This window comes from Trichechus manatus, unplaced genomic scaffold (genome assembly GCF_000243295.1).
Source record: "Trichechus manatus latirostris isolate Lorelei unplaced genomic scaffold, TriManLat1.0 scaffold00004, whole genome shotgun sequence".
Classification (NCBI taxonomy): Eukaryota; Metazoa; Chordata; class Mammalia; order Sirenia; family Trichechidae; genus Trichechus; species Trichechus manatus.
In genome coordinates this window covers 19,869,322-19,895,588 of record NW_004443940.1, presented here as the reverse complement: position 1 = coordinate 19,895,588, position 26,267 = coordinate 19,869,322, and the positions used below count along the sequence as shown (strand labels likewise).

The 26,267-nt window shown below is 37.5% G+C and overlaps 1 protein-coding gene across 1 annotated transcript in view; it reads right to left on the bottom strand.

Moving 5' to 3' along the window:
• The window catches only part of WDPCP (WD repeat containing planar cell polarity effector), a 294,162-nt gene that overhangs the window by 194,803 nt on the left and 73,092 nt on the right, over positions 1–26,267 (bottom strand). The window contains exons 11-12 of the mRNA XM_012555700.2: positions 19,480–19,671; positions 1,899–2,508 (exon numbers count right to left, since the gene is read on the bottom strand). Coding sequence (XP_012411154.2) covers positions 1,899–2,508; positions 19,480–19,671 — 802 coding nt within the window. The remainder of the gene's footprint in view (positions 1–1,898; positions 2,509–19,479; positions 19,672–26,267) is intronic.

The following is a 26,267-nucleotide window of genomic DNA, read 5'->3' as shown; positions in this document are numbered from 1 at the left end:
AATCTGTTCTTTAAACCGGATTTTCTTAAAAAATAAAAAAAAAGTTACTAGCTGGAATCTACTGTTCCAAAGAACCCACTCTTCTTAGGAAAAATACATAATTTGTAATAAACATTAATCTTATAATAAATTAAAAATGAGAACCAAAAATTTTAAAACAGTTGTTTGAAACTCCATATTTAGATCTTTAAGAGAGCCTGTAAGACTGTAAATTTTCCCTATCCTATAAAACTTAAGAGTCATATTAAAAATAAAACTTAAATGATAAATGTCAGTGGCAGAAATTACCACCTTTTCATTTGAATGCTTGACTTCGATTGGATAATTCTCTTCCAAGAGACCTTCTTGGAAAAAAGAGGTGACAGCCAACTCATTGCCTAATTGATTTAGGAACAGTGCCCAGGGAGACAGTCCAATTAAGTTTACAAGCTGGCAATTAGCAGGAAGCCCTCTAAATCCCTACAGTGAGCCTGTTTACTTTAGTAAGAAAGCAAATGTGCTAGAGATAGGAAGAGAAAGCTGTGCTTTTTGCAAAGCTGTTGTGAGTAGGCCCACAAGGGAAGACTAAAGAAAAGCTAGGTGTACGTAGGCAGATAGCCTTCTGTTTGACAGGTAAATAGGTAATTTAGAGGATGTGAGTGTGTATGTGTGTGTGTGCAGGCATGCACGTGTGTCTGTGTGTGTTTTAACAGACATGCGAAACATCAAACATCCACTTTAATTAGTGTTGCGCATGAAGACGTAGAACTGTTAAACATGTAGTTGGGCACAGTAGACCTGGATTATCTCATAATAAATGAGATTACAAACATTTTTTTCTTGGACAGTATTGACATTACGAATAGATTTAGTTGCATTTTTATTAAGTGGAAAGAACATAGCTGTCACATTATATTCATTATATCTTTCAGGTTAATCAAATCATTTTTACTAGGTTGTTTTCATGTGTTCAACTTTAGAGTCAAATAGATCCATTAAAAAAAAAAGTCAACTGGCAGCCGTTTAACAAACACTACAATTTCATAAAAAAAACTTAAAACTCTCTACCTCAGAGTCAAATCCTGTAAGGAGTTTTAAAATGTATTTACTTTTCTATGTTTGCAAGTAGCTATCATATGCATTAATTGAAATCTTTTTTTAAATCTATATGAGGTTCTCTCAAGAATGTTAAATTATACAAAAGTACTTACAAAGTGTATCACATATTTCAGGGCATAGCCAGTAATGTAAAACATAAGCTTACAAAAGACAAATGACTCATAATATTAAAATTTCTTTTTAAAGTATCCTGGTTGAAATGGGCAAAATTAATGTATAACTTTCAGAGATATTGATAAATTCTTTTGAATATTTTATCCAAAAGGGAAACAAAAGCAATAAATTATATAAATAGCTTCAGTAAATTCTAACTAAACATCTGCTTTTCCTACTTTTAGAATATTTGTTTTGCACAATTCCAATCTGGGAAGTAATAGACACCTATAATCTAAAATAATTTTTATAGAAAAAGTATTATATTCCTACAACACAGAGCTTTTTAATGGACATTGTAAGCACCTTTTAAATATTCACATAGTATGTCTTACAGTTTGTTTATTTTAGTAAGACAGTTTATTTTGGAAAGCATCAAGTTTGAAAGCTCAGGCTTTTTAATCATGGCAATGGACAAATTAATGCAATTTCTGGATTCTTCAATATCTAGTGTTCCTTCAACATTTAGAAACCACCCACAAAGCTTTATTGAGGAAAATATATGAAATGATTGAAAGCCAAGCACATTTACGGGAATAAGTATGCAAACAGAAAAACTGCATTCCAAAAACAGTTTTATTACCTTAATTATAATGTCAGTACCAATAAATACTTTAATTACTTACTCACCAACTTCCTTGACTTACCAAATTTAAACAAAAGCACACCCAAAGGTCCTCTGTCAAACCTAAGGAAGAGGAGATCATAAATGTCCTCACTTTCAGGCTTCTGAGAAACACCCTGAGGTGCTATCCACTGCATCTGAACAAGACTACTGGCAACATCAAAGTATTTATTGAATTGCAGCGTTGCCCTGGGTGAGCGGTCTTCAGCCAAGAGCTGGATGTTAATAGGGGACAGAGCCATATCAAAAATTTGCAGCTCCCCTTGGTTGCTGCCAACTATCAGAATGGCGCCGCTTGGGTGGCAGCTTATTAATGAAGGCAAAAGATCAGCCTGGACTAAGAGCGTCACTCTACGGTGAGCTTCATAAAGAATTACCGAAGAATCTTCACAGCCTAGAATCAGTTTGTCTTCAGTAACATTCCTGCAGCAGCTGATGGCCTTCGATCTTAGTGGTATTCTGGTGAGTGACACACACTGGATCTTGTTCCGAACACACTCATAAACACAGCTGTCAGCCATGGGCTCTTTGTCTCCACTGATGGAGCCCTCTACTGTGAGCACCTGATAAGGCTGTTTGGTGCCAAAATGAACATCCAGTGGGTTCCATTCCGTCCGGATAGAACTCAGAACCTGTAAGAAATATATCAAGCATATTCAGACAGACCTTTGTTCTTCTTCAGCTATCATACATAGGCCTGCATATTAATCCAGCATCCTATTGATGACCATCAGTTACCACCCTGAACACCAGCAACATTTAAGTATATACAGCATATATACAGAACATAGAGCACAGCTGCAGAAATTAAACTGGAAGATTTAAATTTTAACACTTTGTTTGGAAAGTCTACAAACAACTTGAATGAAGACAAATATGTCCCATAATTTGTAAAAACTAATAAGGTAAGCTTTTAGGGAAATAATATGGTTAGTAGAATATCTAAAAATGTTTGAAGTTATTAAAAGAATCAATAAAAGGCTTTAAACAATTTAGTTAATCTCTTTCCCATCCACCACCCTTACCAATTCTGAAATTATTGACACATTACTTGTAATTGGTAGGGCTGGACAGGCAAAAAAAAACAATTTAGAATCCTGTTAATAGTCTTATAGAAGTATTTTACTATCAGAAAGGATATGAAGGGTTACTAAGGAGACAAATACCAATAGAGATAAAGAATAATGTAATATACTGATTTAAAAATTAAAATATAAAATTAGGACCTGGTAAATAATATGGTTTGTCAACACTGGTGAAATATTATTTACAACCATCTTTAATGTAGAAAAGAAAAGCTACCCTACAAGAAACACAATGCCAAAGAATAAAGACAAAGACGCTATCCACTTTATTCATATGTCAGTGAAAGGAGACCAAGAACCAGGGGAGTGGTTTTAGAAAAAATATTCTCTAACACTTTGCCAAAAACATCAAAATCAGATATAACCAGTTGCCATCAAGTCGATCCAGACCCACAGCGATCCTAGAGGACAGAGTAGAACTGCCCCACAGGGTTTCCAAAGAGCTGCTGGTGGATTTGAAAAAGGAAATGGTTAAGTGCTGCACTACTAACTGAAAGGTTGGCAGTTCAAACCCACCCAAAGGCACCTCAGAAGTAAGGCCTGGCAATCTGCTTCCAAAAGGTCACAGTCTTGAAAACTCTATGGAGTGCAGTTCTACTCTGCACACTTTGGGTCGCTATGAGTCAGAACTGACTCAATGGCAACTAATAACACCAATACACGAGTGATAAAATTTCATAAAACTATACATAAAAAAAACACACGTAAAATTTGATGAAATCTGAATAAGGTGTACTTGAGTTAACAGTATTGTACCAAGGTCGTTTTCCTAGATTTGACAATGTAAAGTGATTATACAAGCCATTATCATTAGGGGAAGTTGGGGGAAGGGTACATGAAGAGAATTTGCTATTTTATTTTACCAACTTCTAGTAAGTCAAACTATTTCAAAATAAATAGTTATTTAAAGACAAACAAAGCACATACAGCTATGTTCCAGAGTGCTGGATTGGGGAGTGGGGAGGAGGGTCAATATCCACTTTTAAAATATCCATGCAACACATCATTGCCAAACTAATCTTCCTCAAACTAAATGCTTTTGCTTTCACTCCCTGTTCAAACCTTTCAGTGGCTACCCACTGACAAATGAGTTTAATTTTTACTCCCCTGCCTGGAACCCAAGATCCTGTAGGATCTATTTCCAACCCCTTCCCTCACTCACACCCTCCTTCCTGCTCTCGTTTTTTCTTCTTCTGACTGACAAATATTTGATCACCAGCTATGTGCCAGGCACTGTCCTGGGTGCCGGGGATACAGCAGTGAGTAAATCCTCTCCCTTGCAGAAGACCAGGCGATAAATAAGCAAGTATATAGGATAAGTACTATGAAGACAAATACAACAAGGTAAGGGAAAGGGGGTGTGGCAGGAGTAGAAGGATGTGTGATACTGAGTTAGGAAAGGCTTCTCTGACAAAGGTGACCTCAAGGAAGTGAGGAGTGAGCACAGAGGCATCTGGGAGGACAGGTGGGAGCGTGCTCGGCACTATCAAGGAACAACAGGAACCAGTGTGGCTAGAGAAGGAGGAACAAGGAAGAGAGTAGAAGGAAACAGAGGTGGGGGTGGTAGGGAAGGTTGTGTAGTAGTTTATAGGCCACTATAACCAAACCAAAACCAAACCCGTTGCCATTAAGTCTATTCCTACTCATAGGGACCCTACAGAACAGAGTAGAACTGCCCCCTTAGGGTTTCCAAGGCTGTAATCTTTATGGAAGCAGACTGCCGCATCTATCTCCCCTGGGGTGGCTGGTGGGTTCGCACCACCGACCTTTTGATTAGCAGCCGAGCGCTTAACCACAAGCCAGGCCATTATCCAAAACCAAAACCAAAGCCATTGCCCTTGAGGCAATTCCAACTCATAGGGACTGGCTTTTTCTCTAACTAAGAAGCCATAGGTGAGTTTTGAGTGAGGGGGTGAGGGGAGGGCAGGATCTGACTTATAGATTCTTCTAGCGCTATCCTCTACAATATTCCCTCATGTACTTTGAGTTCAAACTAAAACCTGCCCTGCATTTTCCCAGCTCTATAACTTCACTTACATCCTTTGCCTAAAATCTACACTCTTCACCGAGTCACAATTTTTTCCTCCCAACTATACTCACCTTTGAAGAACTAGACCAAATGCTATCCCAGTTTTCCAGATTCCTTCCAGCTGAGTGGTATCTCAGCCCCCTTTGATCCTACCATCTCGGCCCCTTCCCAGCCCCAGCTCAGCCAACCCTTCTCCTGTAACATTCTGCCTCCTATTTGCTTCTGACTTTTGGTTATATGTCCTCATTTTCACTGTAAGCTTAATCAAAAGGAACCATTTCATATATTTTACACTTTTTTGAATCTTGTGTAGCAGCTAGCTCAAAGTTGTGCTGGTAACAGGCGTGCAGAAAACTTTTTAAAACTATGCATTAAAAAATCAAACAGAATGCTGGCAAAATATCACACTGCAGAAAGCTTACAGTTTTACAAAGGAAGCCTTAGGGCACGTAACCGAGAGGCCAAGTGATACTGAGTAGGCCTGTATTCATACAGGGACAGCCTGAAAGGAGGGGCCCAGCCAGGTGGCAGTCTAGGCCTAGGGTAAGTTAGGTTCAAGGGCTAGGGAGAAGGGTCCCAGGCTTTCTCATTTTTAACAGTTTGTGAGACTCCCCCTGCAATAGGCTCAGTAGTTCCACCAAGAGAAAGGGGAAGAGAGGAGAATAAGACCATGCACCATACGCAGCCCTCCTGTGCCCCACCATATCATCCCTTCTCCCACTACCAATCCCAGATAACTCTAAAATGCTAGCCAAGGTCAGTGGCTCATGTGCTGTCCCAACCAAATGTCCGCCCCTGGTTATTGTTGGCTGAAATTCATTTAAGAGAGGAAAATGTCCTGCATGTCATAATTAAAGATACCATAAAAGTTTAAAGATTAAATAACACTTTAGTATGCATAAGGTTCAGGAAAGAATAACTCCACCAATAATAATAATAAAATAGAGTGCTATGCTAATCACTTTTTATATACTGTCTTATTTCATCTTCTCCATATTCCAAAGATAGAAAGGATGCAGGATAACAAAAAGGATGAAAGCTATTAACACCGAATAAAATCCAAATTTGGTATTTAAAATTCATGGCTACATTCAAGAGATAAGGAAAAGGAGAGTCAGAGAGATGGTGTCAGTTGCCATTGGTTGCAAAGTTAATAAGAGAGCTGCAGTTTGACTCTGAAAACCAAGGTTTCTACAGGGCACACTGCCTCGAAAGCACAGGAAGTTCATGAATGTATCAGCTCTTCATCTATGTGATCAGGGAGAGGGAATGAGAACTACAGGGCAATGGGAGCCTTAAGTGTGGTGAAGGATCTCCCCAGAGGGGAGAACAGCAAGGAAATGGTGAAGGGACTGAGAGACAAACTATTCAAATGACAATGGAGCCTTCTCACCTTGGAGTGAGAAAGACAGAAGCTTGGGCTCAGTTATGTTTGTCAAATAGTGAGTAATACATGCAGTTTTGCTTCGTATGACTGAGGAAGTATGCGTGACGTGTTCTTAATAAGCTGACCTCTTTTAAAGATACTTCATTCTTGGATTGATTGAGTTGTACTGAAAATAAATAGCATGCTTTGTATATGTAAAAACATCTCTAAAACGAACCAAATAAAAAAATACACTATCTCCTCAATACAAAAATTATAAAAACGCAAAATATTATTGCTAGTTTTTGCATCAGCTTATATAGAAAAGGATAAAAGGAAAACTTAAGTTTCTTTTATGATGTTGTATGGATTCTTTTGAAAATAGTATTATGTCAAGAATAGACAGGGTCAAACTTATATGATTCAAAATAAAATGATAATATCTAAAATACCTGTATGTCTAAAACAGTATTTTAATTAGATGGGTTCAGAATTTAATTCCAAGTCAGACTCGACCCTGCATATTAACAGCCACAGCAACACTGCACAGTAGAAGAGGCACACAGAAGGGTCTGAATCCTTGTTTTGGCAAACAGAGAGCTCTGTGATCTTGGGCAAGTTAGCTTCTCACAACTGTAGTTTCCGAAGAGAAACTCATGGATTCTTAGGCAAGGATGCAAGACAACAAAAAGGATGAAAGATATTGATAGGAAATAAAATCCAAATTTGGCCATTTAGAATGCAAGGGTGATAGTTCATTGCAGACTGTAAATGTGGAAAATAATTTTAAACACAGAAAACATGTAGCTCGGAAGTTAATATTACACTGGTTTACTTTCTTTACAATATTTAGCACTGAACCTGGCATATGGTAGTGGCTCAGTAAACACTATTGACTGAATACATTTGAAAGATAAGACACAAATTTCATACTCAATTACAGGATTTTAAATTTATTTAAAAACAAAATAATGTGATTTTTAAAGATAACCAAAATGATTAAAATAAACATTTTAGTGTATGAAAATAACAAATCTGTACTCTGCCATGATACAAGTATCTTGTACTACAATACATAAAACAAGGAGCCAGAATAAGTACAGAGTGACAGCAAATCTACACAGGAACAAGCTTATAAATAATTTCACTGACACAGCACAGACGCTAAGGGCAAACGTTTAGGTCAATCAAGAATAGCGAAATATACTTGGAAGTTACCTAAATGTGACAGTAGTTCTTTTTTTAACTGAAAGGAAAAGCTGACTGGGATTTCAACTGGAATTCTGCAGTAAGAAATTTTGTATTAAAAAGTAGGGAGACACAGATAATCATCAATAAAAATGGACTCAGATAAAATGTGGTAATGAGAGGTAGGAGAAGAAAATGCATTCATTCGGTTCTTCTAGGAAAACGTTCATGTCACAGACCAACATAATGAAAATGGAATGTTACACCTGGGCTTTCAGCAGCCTTTTAAAGTTATCAAAGCATGCCCTACTAACTGAAGAACTTTATGGAAAAAAAACTGTGTTAATACATTTTCTAGTTACAAGCCATTCTGTCAGTGTAGCACTTACAAATAAGAAGCTAAAAACATCAAATCCAAAATTATGTTGTTATTGCAAAATACAAAGAAATAATAGCCTTTTAAAAATCTAAACTTGCATATATGAAGACATCTCTCATATTTACGCAGCTAGTTTTTCCTTCCGAAATGAACTGAGATTGAAGTACAGTCATGAGATGATCAAGGTCAAGACATGACACTAAGATAAAGGCACAAAAACTATGGTGAGTGATGAAGGGAGAAATGTTAATGACAATGCCCTGAAGAAAGGCAGAAAAGAGAGAGAGAGAAACAACCCTAAAGAGAATGGCCCTGGTTGCTGACAGTTACATAACCTATTGAGATTACTCGCACCTTCCATGAGGCAGGAAAAAAAAAAACCAAACCCATTTTCATCGAGTCGATTCCGACTCATAGTGACCCTGTAAGACAGAGGAGGACTGCCCCATAGGGTTTCCAAGGAGTGCCTGGTGGATTCAAATTGCTGACCTTTTGGTTAGCAGCTGAGCTCTTAACCACTGTGCCACCAGGGCTCCTCCATGAGGCATGCTCATTATTAAAAAACAAAGACCAGACCTGTTGCTGTCGAGTTGATTCCGACTCATAGCGACCCTGTACAACAGAATAAAACTGCCCCGTAGGGTTTCCGAGGAGCAGCCAGTGGATTCAAACTGCCCACCTTTTGGTTAGCAACTGAGCTCTGAACCACTGTGCCACCAGGGCTCCTCCATGAGGCATGCTCATTATTAAAAAACAAAGACCAGAAGCATTGTCATCGAGTCAATTCTGACTCACAGAGACCCTATAGGACAGAGTAGCACTGCTCCCCTCCCGCTTAGGGTTTCCAAGGAGTGGATGGTAGATTCGAACTGCTGACCTTTTGATTAGCAGCTGAGCTCTTATCCACTGTGCCACCATGGTTCCATGCTCATCATTATCCTCTGCAAACTTCATGAATTTGATAGCTTTCTACAATCTGACATTTGTATACAGAATAAAAATAAAAAGGAAAGACAGACATACCTACTAGAAGTATAAACATTTCCTTATCTGTACGTTTTGGTATGTGAAAGTTATCAACTGGTATGTTTCTATAAAGAAAATCCTCTAATCCACAGAACTATTTGTTTATAACAGTCACCACCATATATAAAAAAAGTTGTTTCAAACTAAAGGTGTTTATCATTACCATGATCACAGATAGCATTCCTGATTCTGAAAAGTTAGTGGTGGTGGCAACGTAGTTTTTTAATCTTTCTAAATCCTCACATAAAACATACAGATCAATGAAACAGCAAAACCAAAAACCCATGGGCAACATTTAAAATAGAAGTAGGTGACAAGTTTCTCCATAAACCTCAAAATATAAAAGGGTGAGAACAAACCACCAACAGCCACAATACCTGCATTTGTGCAGAAGAAAACAGAAGGAAGCAATTTGGGCCCTGAGATACCTAAAAAAAGGAGAATTCCAAAACAGCCGGCAGGTATTCATTGGAAAGCTTGGAGGGCCAACTGAGAATGGCACCTGAAATGGAGAGGGGTTTTGCCCACCTGTCTAGTGAGACAGTGTGCCGGGCCTGCAGTAGGAAGGTCTGAAAGGGCCGAACAGCCAGGGCTCCCTCCATGACAGGGCCCCTCGCTGAAGAAAAAAGTGCCGAGAGTGGGGTCAAAATTGAATAGGAGAGAATGACAGAGAGAACCAAAAGAGAAAGTCCAGATCAACACAGGAGAGAAATCTCAGAAAACAAGCTGCCATATATTTTAACACTACTACACATGAAAACAACAGAAGAGGTTGCTCGGTGAAGTTAGGAAAGTTAACCTGAACCACCCTCCTTCTAAATCTTCAGTAAGACCGATTTGCTAACAAGCAACACAAACATATAGAGGGCATATCAAAGTTAGTATAAGGAAATAGTGAGAGGCATAACATTCCTAACAAACAACAAAAGCATGCCAGAAAGACATGTACATAAAACAGATTAAAACTGTAACAATTTCAATATGAACTAATAAAAAGCATTAAGAAAATGATTTAAGAAATGAAAGAACAACATAAATCAGAATCATCAGAACTCAGAAATGAGGTAGCAGAACTCAGAAGAATTATAAAGAAAATATTTCAGAAATGAATACTAAACTAGAATGGAACACAAATGAATGAACACAACAGATGATGTCTTAAGAGAAAACAGAAGATTAAAAGGAACAAATTTTTTATTAAATCAAAGAGAAATGAAGAAAGAAAGAAAGGATTTGAGAGAAAGTGACAAATAATGAAGACAAAGGAAATCCAACATATGGATAATACAAAGAAGAAAACCAAAACAAGGGAACAAACATATACTAAAAACTATAATTTAAGAACATGTTCCTAAAATAAAAAAGAATTAAAAGTACATATTAAAGAGTACACTGCATTCCTAGAATATCATCCCAGTACAACCAACATCAAAAGATGTTGTAGTAAAATTACTGGCTTAAAAGAAAAAGAAAAAAAAAAAATCCTTTTGGCATCCAGCCAAAAACAGCAAGTGACTTATAAGGGAAAGAACACTACATTATCATCAGGCTTTGATAACAACATTTTATGCCAGAAGAAAAGTAGAATAACATATTTAGGATACTTAAGAAAAGGAAATGTGAGTCAACACTTTATACCAGCAAAACTGACTTTTGGGTAAAAAGGACACAAAATGTTATCAACAGGCAAAACTTGGGGATATTGTTCCCATGATCCCTTCCTGAGAAATATACTATAGAGATCAAGTTTTAGGTAATCAATTGACTAGGGAGACAGCAACATAAGGACTCATGGAGAGCATGAAACATATACTGTAGTTATTTTTAGAACTCAGACTAGGTGAAGATTAAAAGAGAGCGTATTTCATGTAATGACTATATGCTCTGATAAAGTAGATATTGTACATCTGCTTAAAAATGACTACGGGGGAAAATGAGAAAAAGGAAAAAATTTTAATGTTATCAGTAATTTATATTAGTGTGGTAGTATTAACATGATTATTCTGAGACAGTTATATGTGTACTGTAGGATAAAATAAATGAGTTATGAGATATTCTAATTCTTTCCCCTAAAAACTAGAATTATTGGTTTGGAAGACAGGAGACACAGATATAGAAGTTTAAATATAAAATCCTGTAGTCCTGAATTTGAGTTAGAAGTATCAGTATGAACTCATTACATATTTTACACACACATATGCGTGCACCGCGCACGGAGAGAGAGAGACATATGAAATCTCTAGCTCTCTCTACTGAAGAAACCTGGAAACAATGACTAATTTAATAGCTATGAATATTCCTAGTACTCTGATTTGGGCTTAAAATTCCATTGTTTACTAAAAGAAACCAGAGTTTCTTGGAGAAATGGCTAATTCCAGGTCTGGGGCAGGAAACGTAGAAGATGAGCCTGGAACATATTGTCACACCAGATAGCAGGTATATCCCAAGACTAGGCAATGACAAAAAAAAAGGGGGCCAACTTGAAGATGCTCCCAATGGCCAAAGGTAGGGCAATCTGAGTTTCTAAAAGTATAATAACGGCAATTTATGAAACCCATCAAATCAAGTATGTTTAAATCCATGAATTAATAATTCTATTAAAAAATAAAAACTAACCTAAAGGTCAACATTTACCCTAGACCAAAGATGAGAGCTAAAGAGCCAAAGTACAAGCTTGAGTATATCCCACTTGAATTTAAAGACCATCTCAAGAATAGATTTGATGCACTGAACACTAATGACCGAAGACCAGACGAGTTGTGGAATGACATCAAGGACATCACACAGGAAGAAAGCAAGAGGTCATTAAAAGACAGGGAAGAAAGAAAAGACCAAAATGGATGTCAAAAGAGACTCTGAAACTTGCTCTTGAACGCTGAGTAGCTAAAGTCAATGGAAGAAATGATGAAGTAAAAGAGCTGAACAGAAGATTTCGAAGGGCAGCTCAAGAAGACAAAGTAAAGTATTATAATGACATGTGCAAAGACCTAGAGCTAGAAAACAAAAAGAGAAGAACACGCTCTGCATTTCTCAAGCTGAAAGAACTGAAGAAAAAATTTAAGCATCAAGTTGCAATACTGAAGAATTCTATTAGCAAAATATTGAACGGCACAGGAAGCATCAAGAGAAGATGGAAGGAATACACAGAGTAACTATACCAAAAAGAGTTGGTCAATGTCCAGTCATGTCAGGAGGTAGCATGTGATCAAGAACTGAAGGAAGAAGTCCAAGCTGCACAGAAGACATTGGTGAAAAACAAGGCTGCAGGAACTGATGGAATACCAATTGAAATGTTTCAACAAACAGATGCAGTGCTGGAAGTGCTCACTTGTCTATGTCAAGAAATTTGGAAGACAGCTACCTGGCCAACCAACTGGAAGAGATCCGCATTTATGCCTACTCCAAAGAAAGGTGATCCAATGAATGTGTAAATTATCAAACAATATCAATATCACACGCAAGTAAAATTTTGCTGAAATTCATTCAAAAGTGGCTGCAGCACATTGACAGGAAACTGCCAGAAATTCAAGCCGGATTCGGAAGAGGACGTGGAATCAGGGATATCACTGCTGCTGTCAAAGGGATCTTAGCTGAAAGCGGAGAATACCAGGAAGATGGTTACCTGTGTTTTGCTGACTATGTAAAGGCATTCAACTGTGTGGATCATAACAAATTATCGATAACATTGAGAAGAATGGGTATTCCAGAACCCTTGATTGTGCTCATGAGGAACCTGTACATAGACCAAGAGAGAGTCATTCTAACAGAACAAGGGGATATTGCGTGGTTTAAAATCAGGAAAGATGTGTGTCAGGGTTGTATATTTTCACCATACTTATACAGTCTGTATGCTGAGCAAATAATCTGAGAAGCTAGACTATATGAAGAATGAGGCATCAGGGTTGGAGGAAGATTCATTAACAACCTGTGTTATGCAGATGACATAACCTTGCTTGCTGAAAGTGAAGAGGACTTGAAGTGCTTACTGATGAACATCAAAGACCACAGCCTTCTGTATGGATTATACCTTAACATAAAGAAAACAAAATCCTCACAACTGGACCCATAAGCAACATCATGATAAACAGAGAAAAGTTTGAAGTCATCAAGGATTTCATTTTACTTGGATTCACAATCAACACCAATGGAAGCAGCAGTCAAGAAATCAAACAACACATTGCATTGGGCAAATCTGCTGCAAAAGACCTCTTTAAAGTGTTAAAGAGCAAAGATGTCAGTTTGAGGACTACGGTGCACCTGACCCAAGCCATGGTGTTTTCAATCGCTTCATATGCATGGGAAAGCTGGACAAGACCAAAGAACTGGCACCTTTAAGTTGTGGTATTGGTGAAGAATACTGAATATGCCATGGGCTGCTGAAAGAATGAACAAATCTGTCTTGGAAGAAGTACAGCCAGAATGTTCCTTAGAAGCAAGGATGATGAGACTTCGTCTCACATACCTTGGATATGTTATTAGGCGGGACCAGTCCCTGGAGAAGGACATTATGCATGGTAAAGTAGAGGTCAGAGAAAAAAGAGGAAGGCCCTCAAGGAGATGGATTGACACAGTGGCTGCAACAATGGGCTCAAGCATAACAACAATCATGAGGATGGCGCAGGAACAGGCAGTGCTTCGTTCTGTTGTACACAGGGTCACTAAGAGTCAGAACTGACTCGACAGCACCTAACAACAACAACAAGAACAAAGATGAGAATGTAAGGGGGGTCAAGGAAGCTAGATTAATAGAAACAGAACAATCAGAATGGAAATAATGAGAATGCTGACACACTGTGGAAAGTGTAGCCAATGTCACTGATAATATGTATAGAAATTGTTAAATGAGAACCTAATCTGATATGTAGATTTTCCCCCAAAACACAATAAAGTATTAAAAAAAAAAAATTGGTCACATTCAGAAGGTGAGAGAGAACCAATTCATTATCTTGAAAACTAGTAAATTAAGGATAAAAATCAGGCATTTATCCTGCCTAGTCTATATGAATCCAATCATTGAGTAAACAAATAGTAGATAAGTGGAAGTGTTTCTTTATAAAAGTATTCCAATTTATAAATGAAAAAGAAATGATAGGATTAGAATATTACCATATTGCAACCCCGATAAACTAATGGATCTAGGCATTCAGTATCAATAGTTGCTAACATCAAAAAGAGACAAGAGAGAAAGAGAGAGAACCTGATATTACATGCCTCCTGATGAAACAGCATATAAAAAAAAAAACAAAAACCTGTTGCCATCAAGTCAATTCTGGTTAGCAGCTGAGCTCTTAACCATTATACAACCAGGGCTCCGTTTCTCTGATAGTAACTCATTAAACTATACATTTATTTTGTGTGGTTTTCTTTATGTGTGTTTTATTTTATAATAAAGAGACTGAAATAAAATAGCATCCCTAAAATAGGGAAATTATCTTTGTTATTTGGTTGAGAGCTAATGCAGTACTATGCATTTTTTTGGGAAGAGATATTTCTTAAATATTTTGGTTTTTCAGTTGAATGGATTTATAATCCTTTCTGAATGCTTCTTTTTTCAAATTATACTATATTAAAAGTTGGTCACATTCTTACTTTCCCATTAGTTGCTATTCATGCAAATCACTGCAAAAATAGTTTTTAATTATGACGGGGAAAAATGATCTTTGTGAGATTATCAAATTTCCTAACCCATGACAACAGTTTTTAAGGCTTTGTAGTTCTGCTTATGTATTTTTGATTAATTGGATAAATGAATTCAGGTTGTCCTGAGTAAAATACCCTGAAATTAGCACCATATTCAGAAAGCATTATCAAATCCATTATAGCTAAAAAGTTAAAATACCTGATCAAATGCAAAGCAAAGGGAAGAAAAAGTTGAGTTGTCATCCCATTACTGACAAACTGAATGAATAAAATAGTTATAGGATGATGGTAATAATATTCCAAAAGGAAGTATGAAGAGTGTGTAGAAATTTAAATAAAAATGACTACCATATTATATATAAGCTACACAATTATCATTAAAATCTATTTTAAATGAATTTATTGATACAAAAATTTTTCTGCATACTATCTATTGTATATTTTGTATATTGTATATTTTTAAAAAGAATTTTCTTTCTAGACTACATAACTCTCTGCTCTGTGCTTCTAATTAAGACACATACTGTTGTTTAGAGCTTTGTGGTATGAAATTAGACCTGCAGTTTTCTAATATCCATAAAATAAATTTTAAAAACGTTCCTCCTCTGAAAGGCAGATAATGCAGTCACAGAGAGCTTATTTCTATGTTCCCTTTGTTTTCGTTTTTTTTAGCTGCTTGGTAAGCCAATTTTCTACTTAGAATCTACTGTTAAAGCTCTCATTTGGTTCAGTATGTGGGCTTTATCCTTTCCATGGTCTGTTATGCAAAAAAAAAAAAGAAAAAAAAGCCTGCCTTCAAAAAAAATTTTGTTTAACTTTGCTGTAAAACAGTGGTTCTCAGCTTGGATGCATATGAGAATCACCTAGGGAACCTTTGAAAGAATACAGATGCGCTCTCCCCCTCACCCCACCCCCCCAATTCTGATGTAACTGGTCTGGATGGCCCCCTTTATAAAAGCTCCCCAGGTGACTGTAATGTGCTGCCAAGGCTAGAAACCACTGCTCTAGAATCCTGCCAGTGTCCAAAGAAAAGCTTATTATCTGTTCTGATTAAACCTGGACAGGAAATGCTTTTTAAAATTCCATATTTTAATAGATTCAAAGATTACATTTTCTCTCTACGGGGCTGCTATTGTTTCAGTTTGAATTTTAGGGTTTAATAGCACAGTGTATTTTTTATTCTGATGATTAGTTCAAGAAGTCCATTGGCCACTACTGAAAAAAAATTAAAAAGAGATATGCCTGAACACTGTTTTTATAGACTGGTGGTTTTAGCTCATGATATTTTGAAACACTTGCTACAATTCATAGTTAAAGACAATTATGTCTTCACAAATAAAAAAGACAAACAATTATTTCCCCAGACATTTCTTCTGAAAAACATCCACCTTTTGCATATTCAAGTTCACGTGAGGATCTAAGAATAAATCTTTACGTATTTTTCCAAAAGGTTAATTTGACAGAATGACTAGAAGCCTAAATCCTAAGAGAAAATTACTTCCCCCAAAAATGAATTATATATCTTCATATATCAGTATTTAAAAAGGGGACATTAAATATAAAATTAGTGGTGAATAAAAAATCATGTGCAAATATCATATACAACTTTATGAAAATATGTGCAAATATTTATATAAAATGGATAATTCTCTAGAAATACAAATGATGAAAAATGACTCAAAGAACAAATAAAAATCTCCCAAAACAATCCTTAAAAAATGGAATCAGTGATGAAAAATCTACCCTTTCTGAAAGACACCACACACAGGCATTTTATAGATGAGTTTTACCAACTTCCTTCCTGGTAGTGTTTCAGATAGGGGAAAAAGAAAAAACAAGTTATATCATCCCATAGGTTAAGATAACCTTGATGTCAAGTCTAAAAGTGATAATAAAAGAAAGTAAAATTGTGTACTAATCTCACATTTGAGTGCATTATGAAGCCTCTTTAACCTTCACTCCTTACCATCCCTCTAAGTAGACTCAACTACTCGCCTTTGGTTCCCACTATACGGAGTCCTGGTGGTGCAGTGGTTAAGAGATCGGCTGCTAATCAAAAAGTCGGCAGTTCGAATGCACCAGCCGTTCCTTGGAAACCCTAGGAGGCAGTTCTACTCTGTCCTGTAGGGTCGCTATGAGTTGGAACTATGGTAACGGGTATAGGTACACATACTCTACCCATAACACCTTTACCACTTCAGTGTACTAAACACATTTTCATATTTGTCTCTCATGGTGAACACGAAGATCTTTGCAAGGAGTGTTTCTTATTATCTTTGTATCCCCAGCATGTAATCCACAGTGCTCAAGCTCAATAATTACTGAATGATGTGGGAAGAGAGAAGGAAAGGTCTTTTGGGTAGAAACACCATTAACGTGCACATGCAGGATATGGGAAATAATGAGGTAATGAGTAAATTCATTTGGTTATAGCATAGATTTGTATAAGGAAAATAACCCTAGAGCCAGTCAAGGTGGGCTTTTCAGTGCCAAGGCTGTGTTTGGCTTGGGCATTTACTGAAGACATTTGAGCAGAACAATGGCTGAATCCGATTTGTGCTTCAAAATCCAGATAAGCACCTATCTGGTTTAAACACTTCATTTTAAAAATTAGAAAACTAAAGCCAGAGAAAGTAAGTGATCTACCCAAGGCCACAGAACACATAATTGACTAGAAGCAGGCAGAAGCTTGGAGGAATTAAGCTTGATTAAGGTCACACGGTACAGTATAACCTGCAAAAGCTGGAACCTGTGTAAGGTGGGAACCTGTCGGAGGAGGAAAACTCACTGGGTGTTTATGAGGTAGGATTCTTTTTTTTTTTTAATTGTACTTTAGATGAAGGTTTACAGAGCAAATTAGTTTCTCATTAAACAATACACATATTGTTTTGTGACACTGGTTGCCAACTGCACCACATGTCAACACTCTCCCCTTCTCAACCATGGGTTCCTGGTTACCAGCTTTCCTGTCCCCTCCTGCCTTCTCGTCTTTGCCCATGAGCTGGTGTACCCATTTAGTCTCATTTTGTTTTATGGGCCTGTCTAATCTTTGGCTGAAGGGTGAACCTCTGGAGTGCCTTCAGTACTAAGTTAAAAGGGTGTCGTACTCTTGGGGTTTCTCCAGTCTCTGTCAGACCAGTAAGTCTGGTCTTTTTTTGTGAGTTAGAATTTTGTTCTACATTTTTCTCCAGCTCTGTCCAGGACCCTCTATAGTGATACTTGTCAAAGCAGTCAGTGGTGGTAGCCAGGCACCATCTAGTTTGCTAGACTACGAGGTAGGATTCTTAATAGAGAGTGAGAGAAAAGTGTTAAGCACCCTGTCAAAGATGGAAAACACGTGAGACCAGGAAAAACAAGCAGTCCCGTCAAGTTCTGGCTCTCACAGTTTTCACTGTACATGGTCCTACCAACAGGTAAACCCAAGTTCGTCCAACTCCAAAGTCAATGACCTAGATGACACCAGGAGATGTAGACCATATGCATATCTTTTTAGCATCATCCTCATTTCATGTAATACATTCATTTAAATAAAGGTAATCTGTATAATGTATAACTTACGGCTGACTTAATTATCTTTGTTTTATAGGACAGAATACTTAATTGAATTCTAATTAGCTCTGTTACATTCAGTCATTTTGATGAAGTCTTTTACTCAATGAGCTCCTGGGATGAAGGTAAGAAAAATGGTGGGCATGGTCAGGAATAAGAAACAAAGTGCTCCCCTAACTTCACAAAATCACTAGGGACCCAAACATAGAACACTTTAGTCACTGCCACTGAATTAGAAAACTTCCAGCAAAAGGAAACTAAAATACCTAGCGGAAATTGAGAGGATTTCTAAAGAAGACAGAATTAAAAATAAAAGGAATTAGGACTCTACCATTTTAAAAGACATCCTGAAAGTTTAATAAAACCAGAAGAGGGAGGTAGGGATAGAGAAAACCTGGATTTATTCGTTGTATCTCAGAATAATAATTTTAAGAACTACTCTTTAAAGCCTAAAAGATAATAGATTTAGAGAAAATATAGGAACATACTATTTTTACCCAGGTTAAAAACTAAAAAAAAAAAAAGGTGGGGGGGAGCTCTTTTAAAGTTTTTTTTTTAAAGGAGAAAAGAGATTTTCGTATTCAAAGTACTGGTACAAGCTGAAAATACACAGAGGTTCACATATGTAAGTGTATGACTGAGTCACAGTTAGGAGCAGATAGGCTGGGGCTATTGTCCTCATCCCCTAGATTAGCCCTTTTGGTGCTCCTGTCCAAGGCAGGATCTTGGAGTGAGGAAGACATTGTTTTAAAGCACTCTTTACATATTCTTGTCCCAGCCATGGTTTGACACTACAGGGTCTTGTATAAAACAGGCATTTGACTAAAGTTTGTTAATTGACTGATTGAAGTTTGAAGAGGTTGATTTATAACACAGCTTTAATAGGCATGAAATCGTGAGCAAACAGGAATGATGGTACTCATAATGATATTAATAAGAATCATAATAGTGAACAGTGACTCAGAGTTTACTATATGCAGGTACTGCTCTAAATGCATGTATTAACTCATTTATCTTTATTAACACTATTTTTCAAATAATGAAATTGTGGCCTACAGAGATTAAAAACTTGCTCAAGAACAGAGAGTGGGAGAGCTAGGGTTTGAACCCAGGAGTTTGTGTTATTAATCACAGTGCTATCCCAGCCAGCCTTGGAATTGTCTGGGTATCCTCTAGACATGGTACTTTAAGATCTCATTTCATATGTAATTTTCTTTTTTCAGTGTTTAAAGAAATAAATTATAGTTTAAAAAATTATTCACATTTACTTCAGGATAGAAAAACTAGTCATCATATTTTATTTGCTCTTCATTAAAATGCATATATTTGTTTTAGTTTTACCTCCAGTCTTCCCTGAGCATGACCCAGGAGCAGCAGATTGGCTCTGTCCTTCTCAGAAGAAATAGGGGCCCAAGGCCAAGCATCATCACTGTACAGGGGCCACCAGCAAACAACCATATCCTGAACACAATTGATAGCTAGATGACGCTCTGTTGTCCTGTTTACTGGGCCAGGTATTTCATAATAGGAAATCTAATGGTTTAAAAAAAAGCATACAGAAAACATCTCTTAAAAGATGCAAAAATCCTCAAAATATTAAAAAAATTAAAGCATCTATAAATGCAAGTAAATATGCACATTAAATATGGGCTTAAGGAGATGTCAGAATTTACCAAATTCATTTGACACGTATATAAAAAAGACGTTCGTTCAAAATTCTCCCCATTTTCAGCAGAGGAAAAGAAAAGGAAAAATGTGAGTTAGGAAGGAACTGGCTCTAGCAATTCCAATCAATACCAAAATGTACAGTCATGGTTGCTTGACAGCATCGACCTACACATAAGATTTAAGACCAGCTGTATTAAATGACAAGTTCAGTACTGCTGACCAAGAGTGGCTGACTACTGTTGAAGACATAACACATTAACAATGACTGACAACAATAAAAGGAAAAACAACTCGAGGCAAATATTTCTTTAAAGAATATATGAGACCTATGCACATATATTCTGCATAAAAGGGATAAGCCACAGCATCATGCGTAAAAGTTTATGCAGCTTCTGCGAATTATGCTTCTCTTTCTTAGGAAGGATTTGTAGAAATTATTATTCAAACTATGTTATTTTGGAACATGGTTATTTGAAAACATAAGCACGGCACCATCTGGGTGATACATGCCAAGGAAATATAGATTGCACCGTATTTCTGCTGAAGGAATTAATGGAAGGTTGATAGCTTGGAAGGAAAAAAAAAAAAACCTATCTTGCCATTGCTGGTCAGCAATAATCGAACCACTTTCTGGGGATTAAGCGCATGGCTAAGCCTACTGGACCAGACACTAGCAAAGGGCAGGGGGTCTTCTTATCAGAGAAATGCTTCTGGAGCCAGTCTCACTACATGACAGATTGCTTTCATATTCCTGTCTGCAAGGCAACAAAGGATGGCAGTAATGCGATAATGCCAGAGTGCAATGGGTGTTAAGAACCCGTTGCATTTATGTATTGTATTTAGTAAATAATCAGGCTCATCCAAATTGTGATCTCACCACTCAACCAAGGCCATTAAAATCAAGGTTAATGCTTTAATAATCCTCTATTTCTTTTAATATGGTCGAAAGGAACCCTTTTCTATTTGCATGGCCGTAATATTATTGACCTCTTCATCCTCTGAAAGCACATCAAAAGGAACTGAAATCAAAGTAATTACCAGTGTTGTTCTCTCACGGTAAACATTTAACTCCTTGCACTTCCCTTCACTATTCAATAAAGGAACTGGATTTTAAAAATGTAAACAGGAAAACTTGTTAAAGGTAAATAGTTTCAGGATATTTACACTGCAGTTTTCTTTGCCAAAATTATTTCAATCTGAACAAATTAAAGTATGGTATAGCTATAAAGAAAAGCAGAATTATAATACTCTACACCACTTCTTAAGTTTTAAAATCCAAATGGACAATGTCAGAAGTACTTAAGCTTTCAAACGCACATTCTTATATTTAGGCTCCCAGTATGAGTATTTTAACTAGCTATGTACTTATTAGAGATAAATACTACAATGGGATTGGTAAATCCGTAAAAATAAACATTGTGATGTCCTACTTGCCACACAGATATTTACTTACAAATTTCTAGATGAGGAAATAAGAGTTAAAACTAGCAGCTGGCATCTTCAGTCCTCACAAAATGAATATCATTTATGTTATCTGAAATTTCATGTTCTCTATGAGTTTTCATGGCATCAGTACTCTATCATGATTGGCAAGTAGACAAGTAAAATGAACAAGTTTCTTCAAATATCCAATACTTAGTTTTGACTAAGTATTGTTATTGTTGTCATTGGGTGCCTTCGAGTCGGTTCCGACTCACAGCCCGGGCCTGCACCATCCTCACTATCATTCTTATGTTTAAGCCCATTGCTGCAGCCCCGTGTCAATTCATCTCATTGAGGGTCTTCCTCTTTTTCACTGACCCTCTACCTTACCAAGCATGATGTCTTTCTACAGGGATTGGTCCAAAGTATGTAAGATGTAGTCTCGCCATCCTCGCTTCTAAGGAGCATTCTGGCAGTACTTCTTCCAAGATAGATTTGTTTGTTCTTCTGGCAGTCCATGGTATATTCAATACTCTTCTCCAACACCACAATTCAAAGGCTTCGATTCTCCTTCAGTCTTCCTTATTCATTCAGCTTTTGCATGCATACGAGGCAATTGAAAATACCATAGCTTGGGTCAGGCATACCTTAGCCCTCAAGGTGACATCTTTGCATTTCAACACGTTAAAGAGGTCTTTTGCAGCAGATTTGTCTAATGTAATACGTTGTTTGACTTCCTGACTGCTGCTTCCATGGGCGTTGATTGTGGATCCCAGGAAAATGAAATCACTGACAACGTCAATATTTTATCTGTTTATCATGATGTTGCTTATTGGTCCAATTGTGAGGATTTTTGTTTTCTTTATGTTGAGGTGTAATCCATACTGAAGGCTGTATTCTTTGATCTTTATCAGTAAGTGCTTCAAGTCCTCTTACTTTCAGCAAGTAAGGCTGTGTCATTTGTATAACACAGGTTTTTAAAGAGTCTTCCTCCAACCTTGATGCCCCGTTCTTCTTCATATAGTCCAGCTTCTCGAATTATTTGCTCAGCTTACAGACTGAACAAGTATGGTGAAAGGATACAACCCTGATGCACACCTTTCCTGACTTTAAACCATGCAGTATCCCCTTGTTGTGTTCGAATGACTGCCTCTTGGTCTATGGACAAGTTCCTCATGAGCACAATGAAGTGTTCTGGAATTCCCATTCATCGCTATGTTATCCATAATCTGTTATGATTCACACAGTCAAATGCCTTTGCATAGTCAATAAAACACAGGTAAACATCTTTGTAGTATTCTCTGCTTTCAGCCAAGATCCATTTGACATCAGCAGTGATATCCCTCTTCCAATTCCTCTTCTGAATCCAGCTTGAATTTCTGGCAGTTCCCTGTTGATGTACTGCTGCAACCATTTTTTAATTATCTTCAGCAAAATTTTACTTGTATGTGATATTAATGAAATTGTTCAATAATTTCCTCATTCTGTTGGATCACCCTTCTTTGGAATGGGCACAAATATGGATCTATAACAGTCAGTTGGTCAGGTAGCTTTCTTCCAAATTTCTTGGCATAGACGAGTAAGTGCTTCCAGAATTGCATCCATTTATTGAAATGTCTCAATTGCTATTCTGTCATTTCATGGAGCCTTGTTTTGGCCAGTGCCTTCAGTGCAGCTTCAATTTTTTCCTTTAGTACTGTCTTAGTTATCTAGTACTGCTGTAACAGAAATACTACAAGTGGATGGCTTTAACAAAGAGAAGTTTATTCTCTCACAGTTTAGGAGACTAGAAGTCTGAATTCAGGGCACCAGCTCCAGGTGAAGGCTTTCTCTCTGTCGGCTCTGGGGGAAGGTACTTTTCATCAATCTTCCCCTGGTCTAGGAGTGTCTCAGCGCAGGGACCCCAGGTCCAAAGGATGCACTCTGCTCCTGGCTCTGTATTCTTGGTGGTAGGAGGTTCCCCTGACTCTCTGCTTGCTTCTGTTTTATATCTCAAAAGAGACTGACTCAAGATACAACCTAATCTTGTAGACTGAGTCCTGCCTCATTAACATAACTGCCTCTAATCCTGTCTCATTGACATCATAGATGTAGGATTTACAACATATAGGAAAATCATATCAGATGACAAAATGGTGGACAATCACACAATACTGGGAATCATGGCCTAGCCAAGTTGACACACATTTTTGGGGGACACAATCCAATTCATAACAAGTACTATCAGTTCTCAATCGATACCTCCTGAAATGGCTGAACATCAACCAATTCTTTTTGGCACAGTAATTCTGTGTATTCCTTCCATCTTTTTTTGATACCTTCTGCATCGTTCAATATTTTGCCCATGTTGTTGTTTTTAGGTGCCATCAAGTCGGTTCCTATTCATAGTGACCCTATGTACAATAGAAGGAAACACGGCTCGGTCTTGCACCATCCTCACATTCATTTCTATGTTTGAACCCATGTTAAAGCCACTGTGTCAGTCCGTCTCCTTGAAGGTCTTCCCCTTTCTCCCTGACCCTCTACTTTACCAAGCATGATGTCTTTCTCTAGGGACTGGTCCCTCCTGATAACATGGCCTAAGTACTTGAGACAAAGTCTCGCCATCCTCACTTCTAAGGAGCATTCTGGCTGTACTTCTTCCAAGACAAATTTGTTCATTCCTCTGGCAGTCCACAGTATATTCAATATTCTTTGCCAACACAATAATTCAAAAGCATCAATTCTTATTTGGTCTTCCTTATTCTTTGTTCCGTTTTCACATGCATATGAGGTGATTGAAAACACCATGGCTTGAATCAGGTGCACCTTAGTCCTCAAAGTGACATTTTTGCTTTTTTAGCACTTTAAAGAGATCTTTTGCAGCAGATTTGCCCAATGCAATACGTCATTTGATTTCTTGACTGCTGCTTCCAAGGGCATTGATTGTGGATCCAAGTAATATGAAATCCTTGACAACTTTGATCTTTTCTCTGTTGATCATTTAGCCCACAGAATCCATCAATACTGCAACTCAAGGCTTGAATTTTTTCTTCATTTCTTTCAGCTTCCAGGTCTTTGCACATTTCATTATAATACTTTACTTTGTCTTCTCGAGCTGCCCTTTGAAATCTTCTGTTCAGCTTTTTTATGTGATCATTTCTTCTGCTTGGTTTAGCTACTCTACTTTTAAGAGCAAGTTTCAGAGTCTCTTCTGGCATCCATTTGGGTCTTTTCTTTCTTTCCTGTCTTTTTAATGATGTTTTGCTTTCTTCATGTATGATGTGCTTGATGTCATTCCACAACTCGTCTGGTATTTGGTCATTAGTATTCAGTGCGTCAAATCTATTCTTTGGATAGTATCTAAGTTCAAGTGGGATATACTCAAGGTCATACTTTGGCTCTCGTGGACTTGTTTTAATTTTCTTTAGGCTTCAGCTTGAACTTGTATAAGAGCAATTGATGGTCTTTTCCACAGTCGGCCCCTGGCCTTGTTCTGACTGATGATATTGAGCTTCTCCATCCTCTCTTTCCACAGATATATTCAATTCGACTCCTGGGTATTCCATCTGACGAGGTCCATGTGTATAGTCACCATTAGTGTTGTTGAAAAAAGGTATTTACAAGGAAGAAGTCCTTGGTCTTGCAAAATTCTATCATGTGATCTCTGCTGTTGTTTCTGTTACCAAGGCCATATTTTCCAACTACTGTTCCTTTTTCTTTGTTTTCAGCTTTAACATGCCAATCACCAATAATTATTAATGCATCTTGACTGCATATTTGATCAATTTCAGACTGCAGAAATTGGTAAAAATCTTCAACGCCTTCATCTTTGGCATTAGTGGTTGGTGTATAAATTTGAATAATAGTCATATTAACTGGTCTTCCTTATAGGTGTATGGATATTATCCTATCACTGACAGCGTTGTACTTCAGGATAGCTCTCGAAATGTTCTTTTTGACGAAGAATGCAACGCCATTCCTCTTCAATTTATCATTCCCGGCATAGTAGACCATATGACTGTCTGATTCAAAATGGCCAATGCCAGTCCATTGCAGCTCACTAATGCCTAGCATATCAATCTTTATGCATTCCATTTCATTTTTGATGACCTCCAATTTTTCTAGATTCATACTTCGTACATTCCCTGTTCTGATTATTAATGGATGTTTACAGCTGTTTCTTCTCATTTTCTTTTTCTTTTTTTGTTGTTGTTGTAGTTTAAGTGAAAGTTTACAATTCCAGTCAGTCTCTTATACAAAAATTTACACATACACTGTTATGTGACCCCAATTGCTTTCCCTATACTGTGACAGCACACTTCTCCTTTCCACCCGATTTCCCATATCCATTCAACCAGCTCCTAACCCTCTCTGCCTTCTGATCTCACCTCCGGACAGAACCTCCCCATTTAGTCTCATGTATCTACTTGAGCTAAGAAGCACACTCTTCATGAGTATCATTTTATGTCCCACAGTCCAGTCCAATCTTTGTCTGAAGAGTTGGCCTTGGAATTGTTTTAGTTCTGAGAGTCTGGAGGGCCATGCTTTCTGGGGTTCTTCCAGTCTCGGTCAGACCATTAAGTCTGGTCTTCTAACTAGAATTTGAGTTCTGCACCCTACGTTTCTCCTGCTCTATCATGGACTCTCTGTTGTGTTCCCTGTCAGGGTGGTCATTGGTGGTAGCTGGGCACCATCTAGTTCTTCTTGTCTCAGGCTGATGCAGTCTCTGGTTTATGTGTCCCTTTCTGTCTCCTGGGCTATCACTTTCCTTGTGTCTTTGGTGTTCTTCATTCTCCCTTACTCCAGGTGGTTGGGACCAATTGATGCTGTTTCTTCTCATTTTGAGTCGTGCCACAACAGCAGATGAAATTCTCGACAGCTTTACTCCATCCATGTCATTAAGGTTGATTCTACTTTGAGGAGGCAGCTCTCCCTCAGTCATATTTTGAATGACTTCCAAGCTCAGGGGCTCATCTTCCAGCACTATACCAGATAATATTCTGCTCCTATTCATAAGGTTTTAACTGGTCAATTTTTTTTTTTTTTTTTTTTTTTTA